This window comes from Centroberyx gerrardi, chromosome 8 (assembly GCF_048128805.1).
Source record: "Centroberyx gerrardi isolate f3 chromosome 8, fCenGer3.hap1.cur.20231027, whole genome shotgun sequence".
NCBI lineage: Eukaryota > Metazoa > Chordata > Actinopteri > Beryciformes > Berycidae > Centroberyx > Centroberyx gerrardi.
In genome coordinates, this window is record NC_136004.1 from 9808079 (window position 1) to 9822642 (window position 14564).

General features: G+C 43.8%; 1 protein-coding gene across 4 annotated transcripts in view; it reads right to left on the reverse strand.

The window, feature by feature from the left end:
* The window catches only part of ncor2 (nuclear receptor corepressor 2), a 90555-nt gene that overhangs the window by 32547 nt on the left and 43444 nt on the right, over window positions 1–14564 (reverse strand). For all 4 annotated transcript variants that reach the window (XM_078285006.1, XM_078285007.1, XM_078285005.1 and 1 more), the window contains exons 9-16: window positions 12013–12079; window positions 10536–10708; window positions 9938–10031; window positions 8468–8646; window positions 7511–7565; window positions 7289–7387; window positions 4684–4817; window positions 1687–1847 (exon numbers count right to left, since the gene is read on the reverse strand). In XM_078285006.1, the coding sequence (XP_078141132.1) occupies window positions 1687–1847; window positions 4684–4817; window positions 7289–7387; window positions 7511–7565; window positions 8468–8646; window positions 9938–10031; window positions 10536–10708; window positions 12013–12079 (962 nt within the window). The remainder of the gene's footprint in view (window positions 1–1686; window positions 1848–4683; window positions 4818–7288; window positions 7388–7510; window positions 7566–8467; window positions 8647–9937; window positions 10032–10535; window positions 10709–12012; window positions 12080–14564) is intronic.

The following is a 14564-nucleotide window of genomic DNA, read 5'->3' on the forward strand; positions in this document are numbered from 1 at the left end:
AAAAAAAGAAAGAGAGAACCAAGTTAGAGAAGGCGGGAGGGGGGGGGGGGGGGGGGGAGTTGTCACAGAGTCAGTTAGGGAGTGACTGACAAGAGGAAAGGAAGGAAAGGAGAGCAAGAGAATGAGAGAAAAAAAGAAGAAAAAGAGGGTGGGGGGCAGGGTAGCCTGTGCTGCTTGCTAGTGAGGCGCTGCAGTGTGGGTCGTTAGGGACTGTTTGTTTTAGATGGAGGAAGCAGGAAATCCAAGGAGAGAAGTCAGTTAATGATTATAGACATAACAACTGGCTTCTCTCCCTGTGCAGGCCACAAGCCAGGTTGACCCTGGCCCTGCCTGGCAGACAGTGGAGCGGGAGCCTGCGCTTATGTGTCCTCTATATGGGCCTGTGAAGGGCACAGTGGGCTGGCTAACGCTGCTGGCAGCAGGGGAACAAACAGTGGTGGAGGAGGGCTGCTGATGAGAGCCCCTACAGCTCAAGCCACCTGGGGATTCCCTGTGACTAAACCTGAGCAGCAGGAGCAACCGCACCGTGCACACACAAGTGCTGAAACATCAAAAATCCCCGATAGCCTGCAGCAAGAGTGTTACTGTGTGTACGGCTGACTTGCCATCTGCAAGGAAACAAAGAGCTGGGCAGGGGGCAGAGAGGGGGGGGGGGGGGGGGCTATTGCTGACACAGTGAGTATTTTGTCCTTAAATAATACTCTTTGCTTTTGCTAAGAGCCTAGAATTACACTACATATCTCATACAGTCACTACGTAGCTCTTGAATATCCTCAACAGATGATGGAGGATTAACCAGGGAACAACGCTTGCCAAATAAGACGATGGAACTTTTCACTATTTTACATTGGTAGACATTATGGCATTCCTGAGTGTCAAATGCTCTCAGTCCTGAGAGTCTGAATATGAATAATTGACCTGAATAAAGACTGAAGGAACAACAGTGCGCTCTTGTGGTGTGGGACAGGAGACGACAGCTAGAGCAGAGTGGGGACAGAGTTATCAAGGTACCACAAATCCTAAATGATTGTAGTGAAATTACTTAACAAAACAAGGAGCAATTCCTTACTGGCCAAAGAGTTAAAATGTCCTAACTATAAACAGTCACCAATGTTTAATCACTCCTGATAGAGGCAGATTTTTTTTGTCTTATTTTAATTCCCGTGGAAGCATTTTGTACCCATTTTAAAATAATAAACAAATTAAGTTTTATCATATTCATTATGAAGAGGTACTTAAGCAATAAGCCATCAGAGGCAATGTACAGCACTATGTCAATCAGTTTAGTGCCTTGTGGAAGAATGAACACAAATGTTTAATAAGTCTTTCATTTGTAATCGATAATAGTTATAGCTGTTGAACAATAGCTAAACAACATGATTGCTAAGCAACAAATAAGTATGAGTGGTGATTTTCTGTTATTACTATTTAAATTAAGTGTGAATAAGGAATGTGTGTTTATCATGTATTTTATTACTGACTTTGAATGTGACTTAAGACTATAAGAACTGAGGATTGCAATGATTCATTTTATAATGTACGTTTCCCACGTCTTCCCCCTGCTGGATACAGTAAATGGTATGTGGAGCGCATGAGGACAGCTGGCCAAAGCTGTCCTCATGTTAAAGTAACATGAGACGGGCGAGTGCATAGTTGCTGGCATGGTGCAGTGTAGCCGGGACTGACCGAGCTCACTGCTGAGGGGCGGTGTGGCGGTCTCCTCCACCTCGCTGGTCATGGAGCGGGTGATGCGGCCCTTGCGGCGCCCCTGGCTGTTGGCCGTGCGCCGACCCTTGAAAGCCACCGTGGGCTCTTTGTCCTCCCCGTCCTCTCCAGAGGTGTCGTCCCTGCATGGAAGAGACACCAACGTGATCAGCAACACACACACACACACACACACACACACACAGGGGAACTGAGGCCTGACGAATACAGGACTTTTACTCCTGATACAGATAAACAGGGAAGAAAATTGCTAATTTATTTTTGTGGTTAGTACTAATAATTTATCAGGTATAATCATTGATTTTAGTTTCTCCGCAATTATAGAATATTGGCATGTCTTTCAGTACTGTATTTCTCCCATAATGGGAATAGAAAGCGATGTACACTTGCCTATCCGCTTCAACCTGCAAAGCTGTCAAGGAAGACACTGTATCTATATATTTGCTGTATTATTTTCAATATGCTCGGTTGGAGTGATTACTTTTTTAGTTGTATCAAATTCTCTGCTGTTGCTACAACCCAATGTCCCCCACAAAAAACATTAGCGTTTCATCTAAATCTATCAGCAATATTGACACATTTAATTTAATTTAGAATGTCTGATGTGGTTGAAAACAGCCAAGATGTTGAATTAAAATAATTTTGTCCCTAAATCATCAAGACTAATAAATCGTGATTAATAACAGATTACAATATCAAGCAAAATAATCAGGATTATCATTTTAGCCATAATCACATAGCCCTATTTGTGGTGTAATTGGTAGTCAAAATAATTAATTTCTGTACCCCTCTGCAATGTCTTTTCTGACACAAACCTGAGCACAGACATGTTTGTCTGGATGAGGACAAGAGAGACAAGAGAACGCTGCACACTGACACACAGACTTGCAAAACCGAACGTGAACACACACACAAGTTCTAGAGAGAGGGAAAGAGAATGTTTTTTTAATGTTTTTTTTTGCGAGCTAATTTATCCAGCGTCAGCACAATGGCATGCCAAGAGACAGCCAGTGAGTTTGAACCCACTGCTCCTCCATTCATCTTCCCCCAGTTCCATTAATCTTGCTGAGGGGAGCTGCTGGCACACTAAATATAGTAGAACCAGCTGTGCCAGGGGTGACAGGCAGGCAGTGGGGTGTACTGGGAGTCAGGGAGTCCCCCTGGCCAGGCCTGGGAGAAGGCGATGCTTCATCACCATCTCCTAGTCTGACACTGCTGCTAATAAATCTGACCTGCTGCTACTTGAAACAACTACTGTAGTGTACAGCTTCAGTTGAGAGACATCATAGTGCAGAATATGAAAATAGAATATTGTATCTTATCATTTTAAGACAACAGACAGCTCTAATATTCCATCTGTTGTTTTGCCTCCTTTACTGGCACTGTGCCTGAAGATGCCCACACACACACATATACAGCTCCTCCTCCTTCCACATTGACAGCTACAGTATGTAGGGTTGGGTACCGAAACCCGGTACCACTATGGCACCGGTTCCTTTATGACCGGTACCTACCGGACCGAATTGCAACGCAGATTTCGGTGCCTCATTTCGGTGCCATGCCCGAGCTGCCGACTGAAATATCCGCCCTCCGGTGCTCCGAAACCGCCACACGCGCCTTCACTAGCATTATCGTTTGGAGCGCGCCGCTTGAAATCCTCTGTATGACGCGCTGCCGCTTTCCTCTCCCGTGCGACTCGCCTTCCAACTTTTGGTCGAGAGCCAAACAGCAGCGGCACTCATCAATGTCACATTATGGTCACTTAGCCGATCAGATAAAAGAGGCGGGTCGTAAAAGTTTTCACTACCGATAACGTCCGGTTCATACAAACTGTCAGTTATTTGTTAACATGTAACATGTGAAAAGTATATGAAAAGTAATTAAGGACAAATGGGTTTAGTTCATAAAAAAAACTTTTAATAACTAGAATGTCACAATAAGTAGCAAATGTTGATGATGTCAGGAGAGTCATATTTTGCCAGAGAAGCAGAAATGGTTATATTTGGGCAAAAGAACTGTTTAAGTAGAAGAATTTGTAGAAGAGTAGAAGTCTAGAAGTTTGCACTTGGTATTTCTTTTGCTGTTATTTATTAGTATTGTAACTGTTATTTACTGTTAAATTATTATAGTTGACTTAGGTTTTATTTATTATTTATTTATTAATATATTGTTCATTTCTTTGCGTTTGCAATAAAAAAAACGCTCTTTAATGTTGTTTTTTTCGCTTTAAATTTAAAGTATTCAAAGTATTGGTTCAGGCACCGTTTAGGCACCGGTACCGTTTTAAAAGTATCGTTTTAGCACCGGTATCGGAAAAATACGAAACAATACCCATCCCTAACAGTATGTCAATCATATTGCTTATTTCCCCACCAAAAACACCCAGCAAAATAAGCACAGAATTTTAAAAATGAGACTTGGCATCCTACTGGGAAGGGGAGAAGCAAAAACAGGAAAACAGCTGTTTTAATAAGGAGAATGCCTAGACGCCTGAATTTGCGGTAGATGGAAAGTCTGGCTGAAGGTGAGGGAGTAAGTACTTGAGGGTTGAAAAAGCAGAGAATGATTAGCTTTCCAGAGCCGCTGCTCCCAGACAAATCTAACTCCTACTTCATTCGTTATAGCATGACCTGGAACAATTCAAAAATTGTGTTGGAGAAATGGGGAGAGTGAGGGGCATTATTGCGGCGGGTTAAGGGACATACAATGTACCGGAAATGTTGTGAGTTTGAATGTGGCTCTTGACCTTTGTCACGTCAGCCCCTCACTCGGCCCCATATTTTCCTTTCACTCTGTCGGTGCACTCATTTAATGAAGCAGAAAGGCCTTAAAATCCATTTTTGCAGCAAGGAGATCCTGACCAAACTCCAGGTGCTTGATACACAAGACAAGTCAATGCTCTATAACTGCACACTGGCTTAATGTTCTCATTTATTCATTATAAAAAAGGAGACTCACTTCATTCCATCTTCCTTGTCTTCAGCTTCGGTCTTCTCTTCATCCCTCTCTCCCTCCTTCTCTTTCTCCTCCTTCTCTTTGTCCTCCTGGCTGCTGCGGCTCACCTGTTGCTGCTGCTGCTGTTGCTGACCATGCTGAGAAGAGGAAGACAGCAACAACAAGCCACTCCATTACAAAGATGATCCCTGGTAACCAGATACACTGCGCACACACACACACACACACACACACACACACAGACACACACACCCACCCCACCCATCCATCCCCTCTCTCTCCCATTCTCTCTCTCTCTCTCTCTCTCCCTCTCTCTCTCTCACACACACACCCTCGTACCCACAAACATGTATACCTTAGAAACATATGAATGTGTAGACACACAGGCGTAAGGAAAAACAAAAGCAAACATTGCAGACGAGAGAGAGTTGTGTGTGTGAGGAGAGCCGTTTCGCCTGGTATTTAAATGAGTTCACCATACAGAGGGGGTGACTGGTCTATGGATCCCGACCCGTCAGACTAACGTGAAAATTAATAGGGGTGTGAAATTGTTGCCTCCAAGTACGTCCAAGGCAAATATTGACTATTTAGCTTTAGAAGTTTCCTCCAATATGGGTTTCTTTACTTAGTTCTATTTTTATAGATAGAGGCTTTATAGTTATGAAGCTGCAATGAAAAATAGCAAAAATTACTATCCGTAACCTAGCTTAGCACTCCAGCATTTGTTCCTGACGCCGCCTGTTTCAGCGCGTGCCTGATATGAGTGTCCCTTTCATCACATACATTCTCTCTTTGTGTGCTAGCAGTGAGTGAGATGGCACCATCTATTGCTGACCTGACATTTTTTTTAATGATCTAAGATTTTATCTATATATTTATTTATTTATTTATTTATTTATTGGTGGACAGCTGCAGGCGTTAAGTGCAGCAGGCGCGCTCTCATGGCTTTGTGATGTGATGGCAACACAACATCCGCACGATGGTTCTTAGCAAAATATTTCTGAAAAAGTCGCTAAAACATGTAACTGTGTCCTGTGTCATTTCTAATGACTTGATTTCAATTGTTTACCAATTGTTCAGGACGGAACAATTGGTAAACCAAAAATCATTTTCATTTTCACCATTAGGCAAAACAAAATAGGATCCGAAAGTCCCAAAATGACAACAACACTTTTCTGGTCTATACCTTTGCTTGTTCAGCACCCACAACCACTTCCTCATCCATTTCCTGACTGTCTGGGCTTAAAGGGTTAGGGTTCAGATCAGTACAGATATGCAGCCTGACCAAAAACCTTCTACAACACTGACCAGGCTGACAGGAAACAGATTTAGTCCGTATTCCTATTGATAAGAACTGTTCCTCTACTTGGCATATCAGAGACAGACTGTGCTATTAATGCCTCTGGCTGAATGCTCATCTCATGGAGGTAAACCCTACTCCATCCCTTTCTCCTATATCTGCTCTAAAAGACTCATTACACCTGGCTCCTGGCAAGGAAACATTAAAGGACACAAATTGAGAGAGAGAAAGAGAGAGAGCAAGAGAGAGAGAGAAGAGCAAGATAGCAGGGAGGTGAGCAAGATCACAATAGACCTTTCACTCATAGAGAGACTGCTGTTTTTCCACTTGCACCATATCACTACTCCCCTCTCCCTCCCACAGAGATTAACTCAAACAGTAAACAAATAAAAGCCATAAGTCAATATGACTGAATGGTCCCACAGGCCCAAGTGGATGAACCTGCTTAGACACTTTTTTTTTCTTCCCCTGGACACAGCCTCAGCCTAATCATCTCCATCCACCCTAATTATAGACATTTGTTAGCACTTGGCCTCTAATCACGCCCCCAAGCCGATCAAACAGCAGCTATACAGACACTCTAGTTAAAGGTGGAGACAGAGCAGCCACTCCACTACGGTACTAAGGGAAAAAGCACAGACTTGATGAGGCTGGGCATACATTATCATTTGCATTAAGCTTTTACTTATACTCACCATCTCTCCTCTCTCCAAACATCATCACCGTTAGTGCCTGTAGTCACAATGAGATACAGCACTCTGCTCTTTCTGTTCCCCCTCCCTCGCTACCTTCTTCCTTGCCTGTGTGTTATTAGCGCTAGCCGCTGCTCACATACGGCTCAGTAACGAGTGATGTGGAGCGACTGCCAGGTAATGAGCGGAGGTTTCTCCAGGAGAGATGAGGAGACACCAGCCCAGCGCCCACAGGAAAAGGTCGCCAGTTAATTAATGCGCCATTTCATTAGCGCCCGCCGCCACGGAGTTTAACAGCCAACACCTGATCTGAGGCTAAGTAATAACTGGGAGCTCATTAGCAATGGAAACGACCCGTGTTAAGAAAAAAAAAAAAAGAGCTGTCAATACGGACACATTACAGCTGACTTGAGGGGGTTGAGCTTAACGCGTCACGTGATCGGCAAGCTTGTATGACCTTTAGCGTTTTCCTCAGCTCTTAGCATCATGGGAGTTTTATGGATTGGACTACCTCAGTGTGCTGCCAAGACATCTCTACCAACACTGGGAACAGACTAGAGGTGCTCTGCACTGAACATCGTTCTGAACTGTGAGCTGAAACGGTGAGATACAATACCTGGCTTCTGCCCCGGCGTCGGTAGTTTCTGCGTACTATATTCTTGTAGTTTTCATTCTTTTTGGTCAGATAGTAGAAGAGCACACACTCCGCCACCGTCTGAAACATAAAAAGCAACGTCATTCCTCTTGAGCACTCATTTCCTCAGAAGGATGGATCACACTGCAAAACCACCAAAAAAAAAAAGAAAAAAAAAAGAGCACTGTATCTTTTTGACCGCACCTTTCTCTCCAGAAAAGACGCAATCAGGCCAAAGTTTTTTGGGTGCTGGATGAACCTGAGAGCAGAACAAAGAAACTGTTACATGCTGCTAGTGGAATGATTTGAAATCACTGGCATTTGCTGATGCGCACCCGAAGTAGATCACAGAGAAATACAAAGAGAACCAGTGAGGAGGTGATGTCAGCGCTGACGCAGACCAAGCGCTCCAAAATTCACTCACTTAAAACCATGCTCTTTTAATGTAGGCTTAGAGGTATACTAAATATTACTCTATTGAGCCTACATTCAAGTATCCTGTATCCAATCAATTGTTTGATATCACACTAGACAGCAGCCAATGATAAAACATCTAATAGTCTTCTCTTGTATGTTTTATATCAGGGTTATTAAGATAAGAAAATTGTGAAGCTCTTGCTTTTGCATGTGGGTAGACTTTACGGTCACCGATTTTACTGCTGTGGGTTGGATTCGATTTGGCAGGTTGAAACGCCTCCTCTTGTTTCTCACGAAAAGGGAAGATTCACTTCCTCACTGCCAACTCACTGACCGTAGATAGGTCACAGACATTTCACAGTGAGTAAAACCTATACTTCATTTTGTTGAATAAAAAGAAGCTCAACAGAACTGAACATGAAAGTGGATCTGGAAGCTAATCTGGGATTTTATTAAAACTACAAAAACAGTATTGTCTCATTAGAAATTAAAGAGAGTTGAGCACAAAAAAAAAACTGCCAATCTCGAGGAAGTCTCAAGTATACAAATACACTGTCCATGGAACAAAATCAACAACAGTGAAATGTTGATTAATTCTAGCTGTTTTTGGTCTATGGAAGGTATTGTATTTAACCACACCCATTCCAGCAGGTAAGAATTAAGACTAAAATGAGAAATGTTTCAATTCCAATTCCAGCAGAAGTTGCGTTTCCCGCCCCGATTGTGTTGTGGTGCTTGTCTTACTTCTCTCTGAAAGTGTCCTTCTCCTGCTCGCTCCACATGTTCATGACCTGCCGGTCCTTGTACACCTTCATGGGGTCGTCCATCAGGCCATTCATGTTGATGAACTTGATGCGCTGCTGTTCAGCGTCAAACAGCATGGGAGGGATGACCGCCAGCTGTCGCATTTGCTTCTCCGTGTTCTGACATACACACACACACACACACACACACACACACACACACACACACACACACACACAAAGACAAAACAGAAACCAATGTCTCGGATTGAGTGGGTTGGTCCTGAGAGGGAAGCTATCTGACCACAATGTGCTAAATAAACACGCACTATATGAAACCTAGTGTGGTAATAAACTCCATGTGAAAAGTGTGCAAAAGTTCAGAAGACAAGAGAGGAAGTTGAGGCCATCCCGGTGGCTCAGCAGGCTATGGCACATACTATTTACTTGCAAGATCATAGGTTTCAATCTAGCTCATGAACTTTGTCGAGCGTCGCCTCCGCTCACAATAATTTAAAAAACACGAGGAAGTGTGAGATTAAGAGCGGAGAGGAAGAGAGAGGGGGTGTGCTGCTAGCTTGAGGGGAGTGAGGAAGCAGACAGCACTTCTCGAGATGAGATAAGACAACCCAATCGGACGCGCTGCTCGGCTGACTGGGCTGCCGCTTGACGTGAGAGGAACAGCGCTAATGTGTAACTAGTGTATGTGATGGCTAAGTCCTATTCACAGCATGGGCCTGCACCACTTGTCCTCAACACTGACAGCAGGGCCTCACAGTGCAGGGATCTCCGAGACCTCAGGCCCAGCAGGAGGCAGCAGGACAAATGAATTGCATTAGGAAGTGACATCAATGTTGACTTTTACCTTCCATGTCAAGCAAGAGATCTATCTGTGTTTGCACTTCTTGTTTATATGACTACAAAAACGTAGAATTCAATTTTCATGCAGAGATATATGCTTCCTGAGCTACAGAAACACAGGCATCCCTTGACAGAAGAGGTGGAGTTTTACTGGGTAAAGCACAAATAAAATCGTAGGATGACTGCGTTGAGTTGACATACTTTGGGCGCGCTCGCACTATTCCTCTTTTTTTCAAACTGCCAGTGCCTGCTTTATATGAAAGTCTGTTTTGTAGGAAAGCATCCACTTTGGATAAGGTGCAGTGCCTGGGATCGTTTTAGGAAGAGTGGAGCTCTTTCGAAAATTGCAAAAAGTTTCATTTTTGAGGTGGACCGCATTTTTTGTGAGCCGACTAATCACAATGAAGAAGAGCGGGAACTCTGAATTCAGCACACTGGCTGTCTTGTTGTAGTTAAATGTTTGAGAGTTTGACATTGCACTGTTTACTGGTAGTGGTATCTACTGATTTTTTCAAAAAAGTTGAAGCATTGCTTTTTCTACATAAAAATGGAAGTGTGTCAGACGCCAAGAGGAGGGAAATCCGACTACTAACAGAATAGAAGAGCTCACCTCTTGTTCTGATATGCCATCAATGATCTCAGAGACCTCGTGTTCACTGCGAGCTGCAGACGAGGCCAGCCCACCTCCACGCTGCCCCACGCGGCTACAAAAGGGGTGACAAAGAAGACATGTCACTCAATACTTTCCTACACGTTACTGTAGCTGAGCCACCTGCATTACACAAGGCTCCTCGTATATAATAAACACTCCTATAGTTGTTCAAAAGAGAGGCAGATTAATTCTCTGATCAGTAACTAGGCAACAATTCAAAATGCTACAGCCAGTTCCTAGAAAATATTTGGGTGCCTTTTAAGGCCCATTCACATCCAGAACTAACTATGGAAACATCCAAAAAGCTAACTATAACTATATTTTTGGTTCAATATCGGAGTAATTTTTTGGATGCAGAGACAGCAATAAAACTCAATAAAATTCAGTAGCCCACTGCAGTGATGGCTTTGTTTGCTGAGGAATGCATGAGCATTCACGTTATAGTTCATAGTCATTCCAGATGTGAATGGGCCTTTGCTCCATTTAGCAATCACAGACTCCCCCTGTTGAGAAAAGATAGAAAGGAAGAGATTACAGAGATCTTCATGTGTCTCACCTCTGCATGCGCTCCTGCAGCTCTCTCTGCTTGCGGATCTCTGGGAATTGCTTCTCGTAGTACTCGCGCACCTTGCTCTCCTTGGCTCGGCGCCGCGGGTTGTTTTCGATGCGCTCCACCTTCTTCTCCCAGGCTTCCATCAGCTGGTCATAGCGCTGACAAAATTTCTGTTCCTGAGAAGCCACAAGCACAGGGAAGCACTCAAATCACTGCAGAAACACTTGAACAAATATCAACACCATGTCTTCCTTTGTCTTCATTTTGATGTCAAGAGGCATGGATTACAAACCATAAACTCCAAAAAAGCAGTCACTGAACAATCAACACACAGATTTCACTAAAAGAAGACATCTCTAAACATGCACACTGATGGTCTGTTTTTCCAAACGCACCCATTTCAGACTGCCCTAACATTGATTTTAGTGGGAGACAGACTGAGGATCAAAAGAAGAGACTGCAATCACGTGTCCTTTCATTTTTTTCCCCCTGTAATACTGTCCAGCAATCTTCTTTTGCTGTCTGTCTCTCTGGTGTATCCTGGCATGCTACTCCACATGTTCAGAGAGCACAGCATGCTGTGTTGGTATTCCATGGGGAGTCTGGCCTTGAGCCATGACTCTGGCAGAGGACAGCCCACTGTTTTCCCAGCTCCTCCACAGGCAGGCTGTAAAGCAGACCATTAACCCTGGAGGAGACACGACCCTCAGTGGGCTCGTAAACCACAGGGCGACGTCTCCCCTCACTCTGCCCACTAGGAGCTACTGCCCCCACTTACCCACAGCAGGAAGGAGACTGGACACCGACCCACGACTCGTAAGCTTTGATATAGGGGCTGCATTAGAGTGCAGTTCTTTTTTGCCTTTCATAGGCTTGCAATACAAAATCAATGCAGAGATGTGAGATGGTTGCAATTGCGATACATTTTTTAAAAGGCAGAACCTCTGAAGCTGGAAGCAAGAGAGAGTGATGCAAATTTCACAGTAAAACTATGGACTTGATTTGCAGTAATGATTTTCTGTCAGGGCAGTTGATTTTGAGGATATCCGCCTGGATCTGGCATCAGAGCTTGCCCCATCGATCCCCGCTTTATTTATAGCCATGCTCTTTGACTCAGCCTCGCTCAATCACTGACAGGCAAGAGTGCACTCAAACCCGTACAATGCTCATTATAGTGCTTGGCTGACAGAGAATTCAATGGACAAAAGAAAAAAAAATTACTTGGGCCATCTTTGCGGTGACAGTATGACAGAAATCTTTTTTTAGCCTTTTCATTTCTCAAAAGCAATCTCTGTTCCCCAGGGCACAGTAAGAGTTCTGACAACAGATCATGCCCACTGTGTACCGCAGAGCTCTCTTCCTCTTTGGTCTGCCTAAAATGGCCACTCACTTCAAGGAGCAGCTGGCCCAGTTTCAGACTAGTCATCTGTCATGGGCCGAGTCCCAGTAGAGAGTCAAGAGTGTTGAGTTCTCTACTCACCCACTGCTTACGAGCATGATTTCTCCTCTTGAAGTACAGGATCAGCTTCTTCCTCATCGCCTGGTTTCTGTGAGGGGTGAGGAAAACAGTGGAGGAGTGACAAAGTAACAGAAGAGAGAGAGAGAGAGAGAGAGAGAGAGAGAGAGAGAGAGAGAGAGAGAGAGAGAGAGAGAGAGAGAGAGAGAGAGAGAGAGAGAGAGAGAGAGAGAGAGAGAGAGAGAGAGAGAGAGAGAGAGAGATAAAAAGAGGAGAGAACATACAGGGAAACAAAGGACAATCAATTCAGACAGTGCCATAGGTTTCATCACATTCATCACAAGGTAAATCTAAGTTCAGGATATTAATGCTAGGAAAGAGTTACTTTTCATCTCCCGCTCTTCAGGTACAAAGTTTCTACCCTCACTGTACCTCCACTACCTCCCTTCTTTGCCCCATAAACAAATACACCCTCACTCACACACACTCTCTCTCTTTCTCACACACACACACACAAACGATGCTTGTCCTTGTATGCCACTGCTAAGTCGATAAACTCAAAATCGCTTCTGGGGGGAAAGGACAGAGAGAGGAGCCAAACTTGTAAAGCTTGTCTGGGCTGGGAACGGCCAGCCACAGTGCTTCAAATAAAGGTCAGGGCCAGTAATCTGCTTAGGCAGCCACTCCGTTTGTCTCTTTCTTTGGTGCAAGACTGAGTTTTATTCTTGACACTTAATCTGTCAGTTGTAAGGTCACGTTCTCCACTGATTAATGTAATCTTATTCTACATTAGTCACTTCAGCTGGCCCGCAGGGTCCTGCAGGTCACAGGCAAGGACAGGAGAGGAGGAAGTGGGGTACAAGTGGTGTATGAGTTTATGTGATGCATGGAAGACAACAAGATAACATTTAAGGTCCAAAGAGATAAACACACTGGATGACCTATTCTTCGTTTCCTTCATTTATGTTATCTGCAATAACAAACCCATGTTAAATCTAAACACCCCCCCCCTCAAACACGACAAACACTCCCACACACCCACCCAAACAAAAACAGACACATATTCAGCCAAGCCATTGCAGCAGAAAGAGAAATGCACTTGAATCCAGCTAGAGGCTGTGCGCGTCCACACACATCATGGCATAAAGTGGGTGAGGAGTAACAACGCAAGGCAGAAGCAGGCCTGACAGATTAAGCCCTTTAAGGACAGAGATGGTATTGTCCTCTGGACACCAGATGGTGGAGAGAAAGATTAGTTGCCCTGAACCCCTACGAAAGGTTTCCTTTGTCCTGCACTAAGCCTGTGCCATTTCTGAGAAATTGGAGTACACTGTAATTTAGTGTAAATACCTCCAAAACATGACGGCCAAAAGTTTCATTACTCACTTATGATTGTGGAGAAAAGTTCTCCAGTGGCACAAGCACACTGAACAAAAACTTCATAGATTTTTTTTTCCCCCCATATTATTCTGCATGCTAAAGATATTGGCAATTGTAACAATAAGTCAGTGGTCAGAGCAGTGTGTACGGGAGATCAAAGAGAAGTACTGGCTGTAGTAGGTAGGCTGGGCAGAGGGTATATGTGGTATGGTACTCATCTATCCCAGCAGGGATGAGTGCCAAGGTTATCAAACCAGTTAGCAACACAAAGAAGTCAATTGTGCTGGGTCAAAGTTACACAGTGGTATTTAATAACACACACACAAGAGAGAGAGAGAGAGAGAGAGAGAGAGAGAGAGAGAGAGAGAGGGAGAGGGAGAGAGAGAGAGAGAGATTTCAGCTAATTGCTTTGAGGCAATAATACTGATCAAACGGTGCAGGGATCAAAAGGAGTGAAGACAGAGCCCAGTGTGGCTAAGAGGTCAGGGACATCTTATGGCATGCCACTGTGCCCAAACCACAGTGCCAACAGAGGGTATAACCTATTATAACCCTACTACAACCATATGATCTGCCTCAGTGAATCATGGTCCTCAAAAGATTACAGATGTTTATGTACATCTGCATAAACACGGCAAGGCAGGGCAAAGAGGGAAAAAGTTGGGTACACTATGGTTCCCTACTTGCAGATGCCCAGCAAAATAATATCAAATTGACAAGTTTCTGCCATCATTCATCTAAAGTTAACTTTACTTGGTTTGTCACTAACCTTGGATGTGTACCCAAGCATCCTGCTGTTGATATTCAATGTTCTCATTGAATACCAAGAGCAAATTATGAATAATTAGTCTGTATGTATGTGTCAAGTATGTGTGTGTTGACACTCCAAAAGGATACTAACAGGCTAGCAAAATTGATGTTCAGCTTAAGCACAGACAATCTAAAAATACACTTTTGCTACAGACCGATGAACAGAATACAACAGGGATCCTGTCTATTGCATCTGGCCTATTTACCTCTCTACTTATTGCATCTAGAAAAGAATATCAAGATTCCTTTTGAAATATGGTTATGAAGCAAGGTATTAGCAACCAAAATCATCAAAGTGGTACACACAAACATCTACCCCCCATATACAGTATATCCATAAACAGGGTCATGTGTGTGTGTGTGTGTGTGTGTGTGTGTGTGTGTGT